The 19,283-nt window shown below is 39.1% G+C and overlaps 2 protein-coding genes across 2 annotated transcripts in view; both read right to left on the bottom strand.

Moving 5' to 3' along the window:
• Positions 1-1,033: 1,033 nt before the first annotated feature.
• Positions 1,034-8,305, bottom strand: LOC108431659. Its single transcript, XM_017704956.2, has 4 exons — positions 8,149-8,305; positions 5,021-5,131; positions 4,311-4,424; positions 1,034-3,396 (listed from the first exon to the last, which is right to left on the bottom strand). Exons 1-4 carry the CDS (start codon positions 8,185-8,187, stop codon positions 2,374-2,376), a joined length of 1,287 nt encoding a protein of 428 aa, XP_017560445.1. The 5' UTR covers positions 8,188-8,305; the 3' UTR covers positions 1,034-2,373.
• A 1,855-nt stretch (positions 8,306-10,160) lies between these two features.
• pygb (phosphorylase, glycogen; brain) overlaps positions 10,161-19,283 on the bottom strand; it is a 36,729-nt gene continuing 27,606 nt past the window's right edge. Inside the window, exons 10-20 of the mRNA XM_017704955.2 lie at positions 19,053-19,199; positions 18,452-18,615; positions 18,159-18,273; positions 17,067-17,168; positions 16,734-16,881; positions 15,290-15,348; positions 14,981-15,122; positions 14,208-14,415; positions 13,843-13,977; positions 12,241-12,307; positions 10,161-11,950 (exon numbers count right to left, since the gene is read on the bottom strand). Coding sequence (XP_017560444.1) covers positions 11,798-11,950; positions 12,241-12,307; positions 13,843-13,977; positions 14,208-14,415; positions 14,981-15,122; positions 15,290-15,348; positions 16,734-16,881; positions 17,067-17,168; positions 18,159-18,273; positions 18,452-18,615; positions 19,053-19,199 — 1,440 coding nt within the window. The 3' untranslated portion in view covers positions 10,161-11,797. The remainder of the gene's footprint in view (positions 11,951-12,240; positions 12,308-13,842; positions 13,978-14,207; positions 14,416-14,980; positions 15,123-15,289; positions 15,349-16,733; positions 16,882-17,066; positions 17,169-18,158; positions 18,274-18,451; positions 18,616-19,052; positions 19,200-19,283) is intronic.

Genomic DNA, 19,283 nt, shown 5'->3' with positions numbered 1-19,283 from the left:
GGGGCGTTCAGTGTGATGTCACTGAAAATGTGTTATTTTATATGTTCTTCACAGAAAATGAACAAAATGAACAAAGAATCTGAAATAATAATAAATCACATCATTTTTTCTTTTGGTAATGTCATAATTGGCCCCTCCCAGTCTTCCATGTGCTTTTGTTTTGTTGTGGTCTTGTCCATGTGATTCCTTGTTTTGTTTTCTTCCCGGTCCTGCCCCCTTGTTTCTAGACTCCGCCCTTGATTGTTCTCACCTGTTTTCCACCTGTGTATTGTTTCTGTATTTAAGCACTGTGTTTCCCCCTGAGGCTCCAGCTAATCTGACAATATCTACATTCCATTTCTGCTTCACCAGCATTAAAGCACGAAAGATTCTTCAACTGATTTCTGTTGGTTACTTGGTTGTGAATTACTTCGACCCCTAGTCATATTTTTTGTTGTTCTACACTGTACCTTTATCTCCTGTGTACTTCATTGTATATGTATGTAATATATAGGCACTGTGTGTTGTGGTGCCCTGTTTTGAACATTTAAAAATTTGTCTGAAGACTATAAAGTGAGTAGCTCCCTTAGATCCATTGATTCAGGTCAGCTAGTTGAGCCCAGAGACCAAACTAACCTGCAAACAACTGGAAGAACCAGCCAGAAGATCTTAGATGAGCCTTAAATGGAGCGATTTTTAAATGAAGGTTAAAAAGTTTCTCTTTTTGTGCTTTGACATTTTATTCTTATTGCACTTCATTTTTAGCATCACACCTTTAATAAGCTCATTTTAAATAATATTTCAATGGCACAATTTTTATACTTTCAGAAAAAAGTAGTGAACTCTCACTGGGGTTGGACCTCTCATCACTGGGGTCTGTTCTTTTTTAAAACATTCGGTTATGAAAAGGTACATATGTACTTTTCACCTGGTAAAACTTATTTAAGGTTCACAACTGGACCTTAAAGCCACAGCTGTAGCTTTGAGGGAACATTTACATTGTGTGTACCTTGACAGAACAATGTACCCGCAACTGATGAAAGCAAAAAGTACCTTTATATACAGAACCTTTATTTCTAACAGTCATTCAAGGTTTATGTATTTATTTGCTTTTTATACTTACTGTTTACCAGTAAGTTACATATATATAAATGATTATAGAACTACCAAACACAATTTTACAGTATTACAGTATTACAATGTTTTCACATTTATAAACTGTACCATTTCAATAATAACAATAAAACAACATTATACATAAAAAATAAAAAAGTATTACAACACAATTAACCATAAAAGCCCTAGAAAAGATGGAGTGTAAGGGGATGTTATATTCAAATATTACAAATTCTGCTTACTTAATTGGTTATTTAAGTACATAATCTGTGTTTTCGAGAAAATATATGAACTACATTAAAATGTATAAAAATACATACAATCTAAAATTTTTAATAGATTGTTCAAATGTAATGTATAAAATATACTTGAGTACCCATCAGTAAACTTGGGGAGCCTCCCAAGAACACGTATATGTGAGATACATTGTAATTCCATCAATTCGTCAATTTAAAAAATTCATTATTTTCAGCATGAACAGAAAAAAAAAATCCAAAGTTAGCAACAGAAAACAGACTAGGAGTAAACATGGATGTTATGTTTTGGGTAATTCTACTTTGAATTTGTACATCTACACTCACCACCCACTACTAGAAACCTGAGTCACAATTGTGACGCTTCAGATGCGACAACATGATTCGCAAAAAGATTAATCAATTAATTAATTCATTCATTCAGCTTTACACACTACTGACAGGGACTTTTAACTAGAAATGGGCGTTATGACTGGAAAAGACCTGAAACCTTCTGCAAGAGCAAAGCAGGTACTCTCAGCCTCAGACTCATAGGACTGTCTGATGTATATTTCATGCTAATGAGGAGTTCAGGATGTCCACATCAACTCGTAAAGTCAGAAAAGTGTCATGTTACCAAACTGTCTGTTTATGTTGTCATTCTATCGTAAACAATAAACGCGTTTACCATTTGTGTTTACGCCACTGTTGAGGGCATTGCTGTTATCCATCTATTGGACTTACTTGTTGACTTGAGAATTGACTAAGGACTTGCCTATCTTGACAAGGGCATTGAATCAAGACGTGCTTGATTCAGCTTAGCAATTGATTAGGGTCCCACCAATAGGCAGGAGCCTTTGAAAAAGTGGATGAATAGTGTAGATGAACAATTACAGTATGAGTTCAGATATAAGTAATCCCACATACAGATAACTAAGCAGATGCAATTATTTTGAACGATACAATGTATTTTACAATCTTCACGTCCTAAAACCCTACTTGGAATAATGCAGATTTTCATTACTGCTCTTCTGATTAATTTTTATCATTCCGTAACATTATCTGTGTTGTCTTCTAGCTCCTTTTTCAAATCATCCACCTCCTTCTTTACATCTGCAAACATTTCTTCGCAATCTGCAGGCTTTTCCTTTCGAAGGAAATTCTTATTATGAAGTTTACAGGCATCGAGGGCGTCTATAAGTCTTTTCCTAGGGACTTTCAGGGACTTATCAAAAGGCAAATGAAAAGCCAGACACACATTGTCCCACACATAATATGTGGAGCAGTGTTGACGTTTCACTATTAATCGTGCTGGATTAGGTTCTATTGAAAGTTTAAACTTGTGTTTACCAGAAATGGCCTGTGCGTGCCAGATAATTTTCCCCTCCTCATAATGAGCAAATCTGCTCTCTTCAAGAAGTGGCATTGCTTCAAAAAGCTTGTTGTCTTGAGGACTGTGAATCAGCACAGCGTACACAATCTCTTGTTTGTAGAACATTGTCTTAAAGACCCTCAGAACTGGCTCCTCTCCTTCACAGTTCTGCTCCTTGTACAGTTCCATCAGCTCAGACAGGGGGAAGGTAAATCTGTAGTTACCGTACTGGGATTTATCATGCTGGAAAGCTGGTGAGGTGGTAAAGTTCTTCAGGAACTGTTCTCCGCTTTGTATTTTTATACTCTCCAAGTAGAGTTTCTCTGCAGACTTGATTTCGTCTTCATTAATTGCTAATGTCCACCATGAAAACTCAGTGTCAGGGGGTTTAATCACCTCTGACTCCAATATTGCTTTGAATGGATTCTTGGTAGTGGCGTGGGCTACACTTGAAACCTGAAATTCAACAGGAGTTGGATATTCAGACACAACTTTGTCTAAGGAATCCAGTATCTTTGGTTTGTCTCTGGATTTTGCCTTAATTTTGTCAGTGTCCAACCGGCCCGCATTACATATTGTCTGCCATATCGTAGGATCTTCGTCTATGTGTTTTCTCAGCTCTCCTAAACTCAGGTGCTTCCCCTCCACTGAGATCTCTGTCATATGACGTGAATTTAAATCAGCCTTGAACTCCACCTGCAAAGAGAAAGATTACTGCACAAACCTGAAAACAATCCTGCTGTAGAACCTCTGAAGGGCTCTCCAAAAAAGTTCAGAAGAACAAGATTTTTTTTTTCCGTTCTAAAAAGCTGTTAAATTATTCCTATAAAAAATTCTAATGCGCGTTTCCTGTAGAGTTCTGAATGAACGTACTTATTTTTAATAAAGTAAAACTTGAGTCATTGTTTTATCCTTTAACCAAACCACATTAGAGCAGATTTCTTTGAGTCTGATCTGCATACTCAACAGAAATGTAGCCAGCAAAGCTGCCATCTAGCCAGAGTACTGGAATTTAGTAAATGCTATCAGGGTCTGCACAATGTACTGGCCAAACTCCTACTTGTGTTTACCATCAACACTGGCCTTAACATGGTTCCGTGTAAATTGATGATCATCAAGTCATTAATCCTTGATATTAATGAGATATTTTAATCTAAACTGACAGCCCTTTATGCCATCATTGACCTGGTTTCTGGTGATGGTGATGCAATGAATGGCTTTCTACAGACCCACTGAAAAGCACATCCTGTGTTATATTTGGCTGCATTGGTTATTCGCGCTAGTTCAAAATGAATATTGCTTCAATGTTTAAATAAACAGAAAGGAAAAAAAGGAGGGAAGCATCTGTGCAGCCTATTCAGGTTTGCCAGGTTGGGATGATTCTACCGAATTGCTTCAAGTCTAGTTTGGAATTTGAACTCACTGCAGACTTGATCTCTAAAATATCATTTGCCATAGATTCTCGGTAGTGGCGTGGGCTACCATTAAAACATTAAAAAAATCAACAGGCCTTGGATATGTTGGCACATTTTTAACTGAGTAATCCACTATCTTTAGTTTCTGCAGTTCGACTTAATCCTGTCAGTGTCTGACTGGCCCAACTGACATACCTTATTCCTTAGGGTAGCATCTTCCTTTATGTCCTTTTTCAGGTCTTCTGAACTCGTGTGCTTCTCTGAGATCTCTGCCATTTCATGTGAATTGTATTCTGTCTTGACCTCCTCCTGCAAAGACAAAATTTAGATGTCACATCTTTTATTTTCCTCACAACAAAACAAATTAGAGCAGATTTCTGTGAGTCTGATCTGCATAATCAACAGAAATTTAGCCAGCAGAGCTGCCATCTAGCCACAGTGCTATAATTTAGTCAGTGCTAACAGTGTCTGAATGATGTGTTGGGCAAACTCCTGCATGCATTAGCCACCAACAAGGACTGTAACGTCATTAATTGTAAATTGTTGCCCGTCAAGTTATTTAACCTTGAAATTAATTAGATATTTGTAATACACTTTCACAGCACATTCGTTGGCTTTCTACAGACTCACTGAAAAACGCACTCCATGTTAAATTTGGCTGTGTTACGTCCATTAACCCAGGACAGGTCATTCACACTGGCTCAAAATGAATATTACTAACGGTGCTTCAATATTTAAATCAACAGGAAGTAGGCTACAGATGAGATAATCTGCGCAGCCTATTCAGATTTGCCAGATATGGATGAGACCTCCAAGTTGGTTCAAAGCCAGAGTTCAAAGCCCATTTCAGACTTTTAACCAACTTGGATTTTAGACTGCAAATCTGACCAGCCCAACAGACATACCTTCTTCACCATCACTGGGTCTTGGTTTTCCAGGTTTTCTAATCCCACTTGTTTTGGCTCCACTGAGATCTCAGCCTTTTCAAGTGAATCGTATTCTGCCTTGAACACCACCTGCAAAGATGACGGTTATTACACCAACTAGAAAAAAATATATATATTTAACAAGCTGTCAACTTGTTACCATAACCCATTTTGATGTTTTGGTGATAATTTAAAGGGGAACTCCACCGATTTTGCAAAATTACTTAATCATTTAACCATTTAGCTGTAAATAAAATGATTCAGAGTGGTTTAGTGTGAAGCGTGCCTTTCTAGAGAAATTTACCAGGGAACCAGAAATTTACTAGGAACCAGACATCCAAAGCATTTTAAGGGTTTTAAAGGTTCCTTCCCATTAAGTTATTACGCAAAACAGTTATAAATGTGTTTCTTGATACCTGAAATATTCATTTGTGATAGTTTTGTTCTAAAGTTTTGGCATAAAATGTATTTTTAATAAAAAAAAAAAAAAAATTAAATGGTCACGGTGAAGCAGAACAACCCAGAGTGAATGAAAATTGATGGTGTAAGCAAAAAAGTACAACCCAATTTCCAAAAAAGCTGGGACGCTATGCAGAATAGAATGTAATGATAAGCAAATCATGTAAACCATATTTTAAAGAAAAATACTAAAAAGACAACATGTCAAATGTTGAAATTGAGAAATTGTTGCTTGATATAGGATTTTAGCTGCTCAACAATTCGGGGTTTCCTTTGTCGTATTTCTCATTTTATAATGTACTGAATGTTTTCCGTGGTGAGAGGTCTGGACTGCAAGCAGGTCAGTTTAGTTCCCAGACTCTTTTAATAGCCATGCTGTTATAATACATGCAGAATGTTGTTTGACATTGTCTTGCTGAAATAAGCAAGGTCTTCTTTGAAAAAGACATCATCTGGATGGCAGCCTATGTTGCCAAAACGTATATATAATTTAGCATTAATGACTCACAGATGTGCACGTCACTCATACCATGTGCACTAATGCACCTCTATACCATCAAGAATACTGGCGTTTGAACTGTACACTGATAACGAGCTGAGTGGTACTTAGCCCAGAAGACACAGTGTCCATGATTTACAAAAGAATTTCAAATTTTGATTAATTGGACCACAGGACACTTTTCCACTGCCTCAAGTCCATTTTAAATGAGCTCGTGCCCAGAGAAGGCGGCAGTGTTTCTGGATCTTGTTTATATATGGTTTCTTCTTTGCATTTTAGAGTTTTAACTTGCATTTGTGGATGCAGCGATGAACTATGTACACTGCAGTGTTCTTGGTTGAAATTAAATCTACATGTATTTCCTGAAACACGCTGATATCAAGTTTATGATCGAGTGCTGCATCTGCTTAAAAGAGGATCTGACACCTCTTGTCTCTTGCTTCAGATGAAGAGACAAAGCAGGAAAAGTTCCACTATTTAAGTGCATCATGAATGCTCTTATTAAAAGCTGATAAAAGATCACACACACTTGGGTCGCATTTAAATAACTGTCAATACCAATTGCTGTTAAAACCACATGATGTAGCCACTCCCAGTGACGTCCTGAAACTGTCAACAGTTTCGGGAAGATTTTTACAATCAAATTACGTAATCCAGATTATATCTAGCCTGTTACCACCCAGTAAAGCATATCAGTGAAAACCACTTACTGTACTTTGAACAACATCTGCTGTAAAACGGTGGCCTTAACCTACTGTGGTATAGAGTGTAGTTGGCTCCTTCATAGAACTTTCCATTCCACCTTAAATGGTGCAACAGTTATGGAGGCCTTATAGAGGCGCCAGACAGTAACTGCTGCACTATTTAAGGTTGAATGGAAAGAAGCCATTCAATAATGTGCTTAATATTAAAGAATGTCATCCTCTGTTTATGGTATTAAGGTGGGTAATTGTTTAATGGTTTAGCCACAGAGAAGAAGGCTAATTGGTGGTGTTCATCAATGTAATGATGTCTGCGGAACATTTTGCTGGCTCCATTTGAATTTCAGGCTATGCCACGGACTCACCACACATACAGCAACATCTAAGCGACATGTATTCATAATCAGCACACACACACATAACATCAAAGTGATGTAGAGGTAAACAAAGTTATTCAGAATGGTCTGATGTAAAAAGGGGTCAGTAGAGAAAAGTCACAGACTCTGATTTCTTTACAGTGGTGGGGGTAGGAACCAGGCGTAACGATGTCTACAATACAAACATTTTATTTACCATCCAAAACCACCAGTGAACCTACATGAGCCTTTGTCTTTTTATATGTTATGTTGATGATGGTACAATAGTGGAAAATAAAATCATTTTTGTGGACTATCTTGCCCCCACAACACCCTGCATATATCCCTCTGCCATTAATGCATTAAAATAAATGGATTAACGAGATGGTTTGGGCCAAAACTTTATCACAAAACTATAATAAATCAATGTCTCCAACATCAGGCAGAGCATTCATAACCAATTCTGTAGTAACTTTCTGTGAGGGAACTTTTAGATGTATGGTTCCCATCATCACCACTGAGCAATTCAGACTCAGTAAGTTTTTTCTAGAATGAAGCTTTTCACACCAAACCACTCTGAATGACTCTTTACATCTGAACTGTTTCGTTATTTAGGAAATTTGGAAAATTGGAGGAGTTGCCCTTCAGGTATCCCACTTGATTTGGACTCACTTTACAATACTTTTATTTTTTAAGAGTAAAATTATGTCAACGTGCTCCATTCATGGTGGAGGTGTACGTGTAGGATGTTGTGAGGAAAAAGAGTCCGAGAAAAGTCCTTTTTTCAGATTTTGAACTATGTAACTTCAACACTATAAAACCTCAGAAGACACGTGTAGGTTCACTGGTGGTTTTGGATAGTTAATAAAATGGCTATATTTGTATTGCTAGACATGGCGACCCCTGGTTCCTATCACCACCACTGTAAAGAAATCTGAGTCTATGTTTTTCTATAATACACCATTTAACATCAAACCACTCTGAATCATTTTTTTGCAGAAACACTCAAAAACGGTAGATTTCCTTTTTAAAATTACTCAAGTATCTGTATAACAGTTAAGTTTACTGTCAGTGTAGATACAGACTCCTTACCTCAGATTCAGAAGCAGTATTGCCCATATACGTTGCCATGTTTAGTCTGTGGTTCAACAGAAACCCAGCAAAATCAGGAAATCAGGTATGCAGCTGACCGATCACAGCCCAGCACAATATCCAGTCGAATGTGAAGAGAGGAAAAACAAACACTAATTTTATATCACTGGTCCCTCCAGAGGGGGGAGGGGATTCATTCTGCTAAATGGAAACTCATCTGGGAATAGAAACTGAAACTGAAACATAGCATTTGTGTGCATTTCTCTAGCAATGCTACAGTTTTGAGCTTTGAAAATGATTAATATTAATGTGATATTGATATAAATAAACAAATGAATTGCTGAGTATCCCATCAGCCTTTTCTACATATACATTTTTACATATTGGATGGTTCTTCACACTGTACAGGCTACATAAAGAATAAACAACTTCACAAACACAGTTCTCCCCCAGCTTTTACTGGAACAAATAAGTTCTGGAAAGATGTCTGGATCTGCTGCAGTGCTGTGGAGTATTTATAACAAACACAAAGCCTCTGTGGTTTTTCTAATGTCATTAAAAATGGTTCTTCAGTAAAATCAGTGGTTCTATACAGAACAATCAAAACGCAAAGAACCATTTGAATGCAAAATATAAAGCTTGCAACCCATGTACAGAGCTTTCAACTCTTTGGGCTTATCAGAAACACCCAACATATACTTGCATCATCAATGAGAAAAGGGACCATCACATGACCATCTAATAATATTTCAGTGTTGCAGTTTTTGTCATGCAGGGTTTCATTTACATACATCATGAAGCCCTTTTATGCATTTGTATGTATGACATTTTCACAAATGGTCTACTTGGGACCGTGCACAAGGCCTCTGACAGCCCGGGGCCTTGGGGGCCCCCAAATACTTGGGAAAATCCATTGCAGATGCAAACATTAGATGAACAAACAGCCCTTCAATATGTACAAATTACTTTCATATTGAATTCATATTGAAAGTCATAGTCTAGTGGCAGGGGAGGTGAGCTAGTAATCAGAAGGGTGTGGGCTCAAATCCCAGGACTAACTGAATGTACCTGCTTGCGCACTTGGCAAGACACTTAACCCCCCCCCCACTTCCCCAGATGGTGCTGCTCTGTTCCCAGATTGGGCATAATTAGGCAGTAAAAAAGACAAATCTGAATGGGAGTCAATAAAGGTGCGTTAAAATTCTATCACAGTATGGACACAATAGGCTATTGCACAGTAATATTATTTGTGAAAAATGAAAAAAAAAAAATTTCCAGCCATGATTGTTGATATTGTTGCTGGGAGGCCTCCAAAGGTCTTCTTACAAGGAGGTCTTCTTACAATACCAGAACCCATTAAAGTCTGCAGCCCACCTGTTATACAATGTGTTAGTCAAATGCCATCTACTTGCGTTTTACTAAGACCTACAGCAATTACGCTTGGACTTAATAACTGCCCCGACACCCACCGACTCACCCCTTCACAAAACAGAACTGAACTGAACCAGTCTTGTCTTTTGAACAGTTTTATTGTCCAAACATTAATCCGGTAAACATTCCATACAGTACAGATTTAAAGGTTGTAAAGACAAATAAAGGCCTCGGTGAGCTCAGTGTGGAAACCCATGTAAATCCATTACATACATGCAACCATATATGGACACACACCGCTGTTGTCGGAAGAAAACCTTGTAACTCCAAAATGGTAACTTTAAAGGAGAAGGAAAAAACATGCTTTACTTTTAATGCAAGTCAATGGAACCAGAAGTTTTTCTAAGTCATTTTGGATGCTTTCTTTCGGTCCATTCTTTATGAAATTTCCACACAAAATAAAGGATAAAAGGTATTTTCAAATCATGTCAAAAACTGAAAAACGTCAAAAATGGAGATACGAGGTTTTCTTCCGGCAACAGCGATATGCTAATTTTATTCACACCTTAGCTTCAGTTTCAAGGTCTCCTAGGTTGAAGATCTGAAATGCAGAGAATTGTTAGCTTGTTTACACTTTGTTCGAGTTCGATCTCTGAAATGGTGCATTTAGGATTTCATTCCGGCTCAAAATACAGTTGCGTTCACTATTAAAACGAATAATGCACCTGTCCAGGAGGCAACTTCACTCAAACTGAATGGCTTTTCTTCTCAAAACCTCAGCGTAAACGCACCACTGACTGACCGTGCATCTTAACCTGCAGACATCATTGCTCAGAAGCTATAGTAATAGGAGTGATAGCATCCGAACTGAATCCAGTGAGACTGAGCAAACCTTCAGGCCTGAAATGCTTCCATATTGACCTGAATGTTTAGCTAGCATCTCCAGGTTAGCTAAAGTGCAGTAGAGTTCTTAAAAATCCTATTTTGAGCAATAATGCTAAGTGCTAAATTAATAATATTGTTAGGCTATATTACAGTGAGGTGGCAAACAATGGCATACACTGCTTTGGTCTTGCTGCAACAGGATGATGATGATGATGGTGATGGTGATGGTGATGGTGATGCCTTCCATGCTAATCACAACACATGAGGCTTCAAACCAGCAGCAGTACAAGAGTGAAATACAGCATGCACGTTTATTCAAACATTGCTTGTGGCCATTGCTTGTAATGTTGAGCCCCACTTCATTCTAGTTTCAGGTAATAACTTGTGGCTTAATGCATTGTTGCTTTCCTCCTTTTGTGGCAGGATTGCACACAGTAGGCACTCTAAGGGTTAAGCCTAGTCTAGACTAAATTCAGTCTGCATTCTTGACCAAACATCTTTTTGTCTAGGATTAGGCTTAACAACATTCATTTAGGTCCTGGTGGTGACCCTAACAAAGGGAATACACCAGTGGTCTTAAAATCCAGAACTTGAATCCACATTCCAGTTGTGGATTCCTCAATGACTTGTGGCTAACTGAATGGCGATGTAATTGGATACCTAAGGCTGGTTTCCCAGACATAGATCAAGCCTAGTCTTGGACTAACATAATTTCCATTGGTAATTCACCACTGATCCTGCAATTCAACCCAATATCAGGCTTAATCCATGTCTACCTGTGATACCATAACTACCAGTGATGACAAAACCCAAGGCTAGAAACTTGGATTTGGGTCAATTTACAAGGATTACGCATAGTTCTGGGCTACACAGCATTCTGAATGGAGGTTCTCTATTGAAATGAAAATGTAGCCCAGGACTGGGCTCAATCCCTGTCCAAGAAAGTGACCTTTAATGACTGTATTTGAAGACTTCTGCAATGCACAGAGGCACTAGCAAAGATGTGTCAAGATAGCAATGTGTGTGGATCATGTGAAGGCACTCAAATGGTGTTCAGTGAAGAATAATCAATAAATCACACCATTTGTGATATACTGACAGAGCGGTCTATGCAACCATGCCATGAAGCTAAGAGAGGAGCAGCAGGTTAATCTACAGTTATGTGCTGAAATTAATTGTGAAAGCTAAGGCAGGGGGTTAAGCTTCAGCTTGGTCTACACTGGCCATTCGAAGAAAGCAAGACATAACTGTCAAAAGCAGAACTGCAACTAAATTGAACTAATCTGGGGGGGCTATAATTCTTGAAATTAGACTGGACACACCTACGGTATGAAAAAGGGGAGGGATGTATTGGGTATCGCCAACAATCATTGGCCAATTCAACTGTGTCTTCTCAGTCTCGAGGCTCATTGGGTGGTGGGATCTTCACAGCTGACGGCTCCACCCCCCAGATCTCCCGAGCGTATTCCGAGATGGTCCGGTCGCTGGAGAACTTTCCAGAAGCGGCAATGTTCCTGATCACCTTCTTGGTCCACTCTTTGGGGTTCTGAAGTCAGGAGCAGGAGAGAAAAGGTCTTTTAATATGCACTATGAAGGAAGAGCAATGACTCTAGCTAACACTATAAGACTGGCCAACAATACTATAATACTAAATATGGTCATATTAATAATGTTAACACTCGGAAAGTCTCAGAAATGTTAGTAAATGACAAATGAGAAGCACTTAATTCATAACTAGGATGTACATCAAATGCACTCCATTGCTCAGTTAAAACAACCATAAAACACTACAGAGTTGTAGAGGAGTCCTGTTTGTTGTATGTGTAATTTGCTGACCTTGTAGAGCTCATTGACTTTCTCCTGACAGCTGATATAAGCCTCATAATCAGCAAACACCTTGAATCTGAGAAAATAAGCATTAAGCAAATATATCATTCTTTTTGGATCAAAGCAGCAACTCAATGCTTAATTCTTCTATAAATACACATAGATGGAGATCTACCTTGGACTAATACAGACCAAAACATATCAATGTGTCAGAGGTGTGGAAATTTACAAACCAACATTTGTATTATAAATACGTATTAGAGGTGTAAAAGCACATCAAGACATTATGATATTCACAATGCAAAACTGTCGATGTGCATTGTGGAGATGTGACAATAACAACCCGCTTTTTTGTTTAAACTGAGGAGCTGGCGACTTATGTTCTTAACTAGAACCAGGCAGGTCAGCTAGCTAACATGCTAAAGGATAGAAAACATGCTAAACAAGTCCATCTTTAATATCACAGGCCTGAGTTAAAGTGGTACCGTATGATTGATGAACTGTAAAATGGAAACATAAAAGTCTCTCATAGGTCGCATCAAACCCAGGCTGAAAATGGCTCCGTACTCCCTAAATAGTGTGCTAGCTATGAAAGTTTAGGAATTCTAGCCTCTACAACCAAACAGTGCATCATTTATCAAGTGTGGATCTGTCCCAAAGTCCCAAATGTCTATTTCTTAGCTATATTTTGCACTGTTGGGCTGCAGGATCCATTATTCAAACTCATACGTAGTGCACTGCGTAGGGAGCAGGGAGCTGTCTGAGACTCAGCCACAGTGTGAGAAGAGAGTGCCGCTGGATTGGTGCTAAATACAACTCGCGGTGGCAATAAAGCGAATGTTTTGTATTAAAGTGTTATCGCATTTTCATTGTTATGACAAAAAAGAAACAAATAAAAATGAATGAAATACCCGCAATATACAGCGATGGGCGAATGTTCTCCTCATTCAGCGGTCTATGGTTGCTTGGCAACAACAGCGTACCCTAAAGGAACTACATTTCTTTGTGGAATACCTGTTTATATTGATTATTCTTAATAAGACGTCAAATATTATCTGTTTAAAATTGTCTACTTTATATTTGCTGCCATTTTCATAAAAGCAACAAGACACTTGAGGCCGTGCGTTACTGTGATTTTACCACAGGGAAGGCAGTTTTACGCACTCTGCTTCCTTCTTGTGATAAAATCGCGGTAATGTACAGCCTCTTGTGGCTCATTGCTTTATTCTATTAATTATGCCATCTTAAATATCTGCATTGTTTAAACACCAATTAGCACCTCCCTCCAGCAGCCCTCCTGCCTCCCAGCTCTAGTCTAATTAGTAAGCTGTGCAACATTATTATAGTCATCATTTTACTTACGTTAACTAAATTAACACATCCTCTACAGAGAACACACATTTTTTTTTTACAAATTTTAGTGTATAACTACATAACTTTTGCACAGCCCATATTTTTTGCTTTAGTCCCCCAAATATGTTAAATTCACCAAATAATTGTGCAACAAATGTGCAGAAGTGTGTTCTTTGTAGAGGATGTGTAATTTGTTTTCATCAACAAAATGTAGTTTTGAACTTTTTCAAATGACAAAACTATAAAGCACAAGATTACCGGTCATGATTCATCAGCATGTTGACGATGTCTTTAAATAGCTCTGGCTTTTGGGGGCTGAAGAATCCGGTGCGGATCTGATCCATCACCTGCCTGAGCTCCGGCAGACGATCGTAGTATTCTTGAGCGTTATACCTGCACAAAGACCACAAACAAGAACGGTTCCATGCTACCAAAAAGTGTAATGGCTTACAACACCTGCCACAAAACTAATACTTTTACTAAAAGAAACTTCATCACTTTCAGTTCTCTCTCTCTGTCTCACTCTCTCTCTGTCTCACTCTCTCTCTGTCTCACTCTCTCTCTGTCTCACTCTCTCTCTCTGTCTCACTCTCTCTCTCTGTCTCTCTCTCTCTCTCTCTCACCCCTTGCGGTCCATGGCCTCCACATCGTCCACTCTCATGCCGAAGATGAAGAGGTTCTCCTCCCCAGCCTCCTCTGCCATCTCCACATTGGCTCCATCCATGGTACCGATGGTCAGCGCTCCATTCAACATAAACTTCATGTTTCCTGTTCCGGAAGCTTCCGTTCCTGCTGTGGAGATCTGCTCGGACAGGTCTGCCGCCGGGATCACTGGACGATGACAGTGACGGCTTAGAATCACTTGTCTTATTATACTTTATAGATTTCAACATTACAAACTGGAAAAGTAGTTCTGAAATGATTGATACACTGTACTGATTCATTTATAAGAGTATTCTGTCAAGTTAACTGCTTCAAGACTTGATCACTGCTTTTGAAATGAGACATTAAGTTCATTAACTTCATTTTTACAGCTTCCTATTAACTATTTGAACATTTAAGGTTGTGGAGTTCCAGTTTCATCCATTTAAATGTTTATCTGAAACAAATGTGCTTTATGTACTGAAAACATTCACTTGTGATCAGTTATAAGACTTCAAGGCCTGTTAATAATAAAAAATAGAAATAAATATCAACTTTCAGGACAATTTAAATGATATTTTTTGAAAAATCTCTTCAAAAAAGAAGAAAAAGGCTTGAGTGAATTTCAGCTGAGAGCTGAATTTCAGCTTCACAGGCTAATTTGGTCAACACTTCCACAGCAGTAGCATGGTCAAAAGCAGGAGTGTCCAGTTCCTGCAAGTTGTGTGATATTTGACCCTGCAGGAGTGCTCACCTTTCTCTGCGAGCGAAACTCTGTAGTTCTCTAGGAAAATAACCTTCAGTCGGTCACCCACCACAGGGTCATTATTCACCACAGCCGCCACCGATGTGATCAGCTTTATGATCATCTTAGCCATGTGGTACCCAGGCGCAGCCTACAGGGGGCAGCATATATGAGAAAAATGGGTAGGATAGGACACAGTGATGCATAGCTTTTCAACTGAAATTTTAAAAATATCTGCATTGCTTTAGTCAACAAAATATCACAAAAATGTTTAAAGTATGTTTCCAAAATAGCTTGCAAAATTAAGGAAAGACCCACTTTGCCTCCGATCATTATTGTTCTTGGTACAAATTTCTTGTTCGGCTCTTTTTTGATCCCTACAGAAGACAGAGTATTAAAGAACAGTGATTAATTACAATGAAGTATGAATAAGCAGAGAAATCAAACACAAACAAATCAGAATAATAAAACATGCATTGTAGTAATTTGTCCTTTGGTTTGTAATGTGTAATGTACAGATGTTCAAGCAGAAGCAGTGTTTCCTCCCTACAGACAGGGGGGAGTAAGGAACCACTATGTATTTCACAGGACAAGTGTTATGCTGAGTTTACAAGACATTCTGGTATCTGTGGATAAAAAAAATGCATTAACACGTTGCCTGTTTGCTGATGGACTTTCAAATATGAAAGTTGGAGTCATTCAAAAATGAAATCTCATAGGCAAAAACTGCTGGCAGTTGCTTTTCTTTTTCTTAAAGGACCACCATCAAGGTCCAACAGAGTTTCTCAATTTTTTTTTTAAGTTAAAGGGCACTTAGGGTCCTACATTTTTATGAAATCTACTTAACACGCATTTGTGTGTTTCTTTTGTACCAAAAATAGACTTTATTAGTTTTTACATGCACTTTAAACAGGCTTTTTGTTACTGTGCCTGTAATGACCTAAATGGACTCTGATTGGCTGTCCTGCACTGTGAGTCATTCAATAAGAACTCAGAGCTGAAACACTCCTTATAACGTCAATGTGAATGGGTGGGGCTAAACTGATATAGGCTGAATAGGTGGAGATATGCAAATTAATTGGTTCTCATGACAAAGTAGGCTCAGTTTCCATGTACAGACTGTATGGACTGGAAATGAAAGGCACGTTTTGAAACTTACTGAGGGTCACGACTTGGTAAATATGCCTATTTTGATGTAACTTTGAAAAGGATTCAGTCGCATGACTGTAATATGCCGCCGTCACTATTGTCATGCTAGAACTGAAGTCTGGGGGGACAAACATGCCTCACCTTCCGTTCCTGTGACGAAGCGTTCACAACATCTCCATCCTGTTTCTTATCCGTCCTGCTACAGCTATGAGGTGGGTACGGCCTTCTAGCTACAGGCAGAAGCTGCCCAGAACTCCAGCCTAAGCTCTCAGAGTTCTCCCCCTCCCTCACTCAGTCTTCCCACATACTACCACTACCATGCTGAAGGCATGATCTGAATTCACAAAAAGCTAAAGGGAGCGGCTGGAGAGCATCTGACCATCAGAAAAAGTAGATCATGGAGTAAACTCACCTATTCAGCAAGAAATATCGCCTCGTTGGTAAGTTCAGTGCGAGTAGTTGCTAGTCAGATGTCTGCGAATATCTACATACAATTCTAATTAAAGCCAAATTAACGGTCACTTTGTTTATGGTCAGTAATCCGTTACGGTCATCATTTGTGCTAATGTTGCTTTTGAGAAGCGACAGCAGAGGCCTTAAACATTTTTCTTACTGTTATAGTAAGTGATGATGTGGAGGCAGTTGAGCAGCTGTCTCTTGTACTCATGGATTCTTTTGACCTGAATGTCGAAGATGGACTCCGGATTGATCTTCACCTTGTACTCCTTCTCCAGGTACGCAGCTAACTTCTGCTTGTTCTCCTACAAAGGCCCCCAGACAGTATGATTAGCCATTATATTAGGGAGGAAGTATGTTTCTCTTCATGACACCATAGATTGTCATTTTCATTATTATCCAGTGATACGAGCAGGAAAACGACAGACCACTTCTTGCATCATGACCAGCTGGATGAAGAGTGCAATGAGAAGCATGAAGAGATACGGACCTGCTTTACTTTGGCCACATCCCTGATGAACACCTCATTGTCGATGTAGTCCAGCAGCTTCTTCAGCTGGAACAGATCTGTCATGAACTCCTCACCAATTTTCTATTGAGGAATGACATCACATACAGAGCAACGTTGGTGTGTCATTAACACCAGAGGTGGGCGATATGATATTTTATTGTTTTTGTGACAAATTCTGATATCATGATATGCTTTTCTGAGCAAATTGGGCATATCATCAGCAAAGAACACTGACTGACTGCAGTGTTTCTTTACAAAAAGAGCATAATTAGTCTTCAGCGCAGGACAGTTGGTGAAATGTTGAATAACACAAAATTTTTGGTATCAGTTTTAAAATGAGGCACTAGTAGAGTTTTGTGTGTCAAAGGCTACATTTATATTACAAGCCTCACTGCTCAAATCCGATCTCTCTGACATGATGGTTCACACGTTCATATAAGTGAGTCACATCATTAGCAAACAAACTAAGAAGCAGAACAAGCCTTCGCTGCCAAGATAATGAACTCATTTTATTCTCTTATTAGAGCAAGATGAGCAAAAAAGGTGAGATGTGTTGCTTTTCCACTGTTTACAGGCTTTAACGTCTGTTCAGCACTGCTGCCATGGTAACGCTAAATGATGGTGCATGTGCAATGGAAAAAAAGCACATGAATTCCCATCTGAGCTTTCACTTTAAGGTTGCATTGCCACAAATCGGATTCGTATCTAGGACCACCTATGAAAGTGGCTCAGGTCAGAATTGAAAATATCAGATTTGCCATTCACCATGCCCTTCGCCACTAATTCACCATTAGTGACTGTGTCCCAAAAAAAAAAAAACAGAATCGTGCCACTTCAACCTGATAATGTGAACACAGCCAAAATATTGTGATATATATAGAGTGTCATAAAAAATGTCATTAAGTGTGATCCCTTTGCCATATTGGTGCTAATTAGGGCAGGACATTTCCCATTTCTCCACACCATAAAAATATTAAATTACATATCTACAAGGTTGATAGTGTCAGATCCTAGTAGGAGCTAAACTTTGCAGGAAAGTAGCTGGTGAACCCCGCACTAGTTGATCAGTACCTCAGCGATGATGTCAGCCAGCCCGGGGTTGCAGAGCAGGAGCCAGCGGCGAGGTGTGATGCCGTTCGTCTTGTTCTGGAACTTCTCAGGTTCCACATCGTGAAAATCCTTAAACCTGCAGGGATAATGAAAGAATTTAACATCACAGTATTATCCTAATAAACCTAAGTAGCTTAAACGTACTGTACATGTAATTAATTACTTTAATATTATTAACTGTATAGTCAACAATAACAGCTCTGGGGCTCCAACAGTAAAAGGAGCCCGCATATCAAAACATGGCTTTTACTCACACTGTGCTTTTCACAATCTCTGAGTGTATGCGAGCGACTCCGTTCACGGCGTGGGAGCCCACCACACATAGGTGGGCCATGTTAATCCTCTTTGGATCGCCCTCCTCGATCAAAGACATCCTCCGCAAGCGCTCATTATCTCCTGGATACAGTGCTGCTATTCTCTAACACAGACAGAGAGATGCATTTACTCTTTCCAATCACTGTATAAAGAAACCTGTACCACTCACTTGCCTCGTTCAGAGCTCCACCTATCTTACAGGTCCACTCACTTTATTGGGGTAAAATTGTGGGCTGGTGCTGCACAGTTCATCAGCCCCTCTCTACCACATTCTATATTGGTCAGTTTCTGATCACAGGACTGCTATTGTCCTATTCCCAGGATGAAGGACCAGCACAGATACAGCAATGTTGCTGGGGTTTTTACACGACAGTGTCACTGAGAGTGAGCAGCATCCAAATATATCAAAACAAGAGTAACCATGTGGTCTGAAACTGACCACTGATGAAGGCCCATCAACAGATGAGTTATGGTCTCTAATTGTACATCAGCAGGGTGGAGCTACAGGAGAGGGGCATCTGATAAAGTGACCATACTTACATCCAGGTGACGGTGGTTGATCTCATAGATGATCTCCAAGTGTCTTGGTAGAAGTTTCTCAAACATGTAGACAGGCCAACGTTCCAGAGCCTCTGGGAGAACAGTATGGTTTGTGTAGGCACAGGTCTTTGAGGTAATCTCCCAGGCCTATACAGACACAGACATGGACACACACACACACACGCACACACTATAAAGTAAGATTACAAAAGGATTTTGTTTTCCTGATTT

This window comes from Pygocentrus nattereri, chromosome 10 (genome assembly GCF_015220715.1).
Source record: "Pygocentrus nattereri isolate fPygNat1 chromosome 10, fPygNat1.pri, whole genome shotgun sequence".
Classification (NCBI taxonomy): domain Eukaryota; kingdom Metazoa; phylum Chordata; class Actinopteri; order Characiformes; family Serrasalmidae; genus Pygocentrus; species Pygocentrus nattereri.
This window is presented reverse-complemented; position numbering and strand designations above follow the sequence as displayed.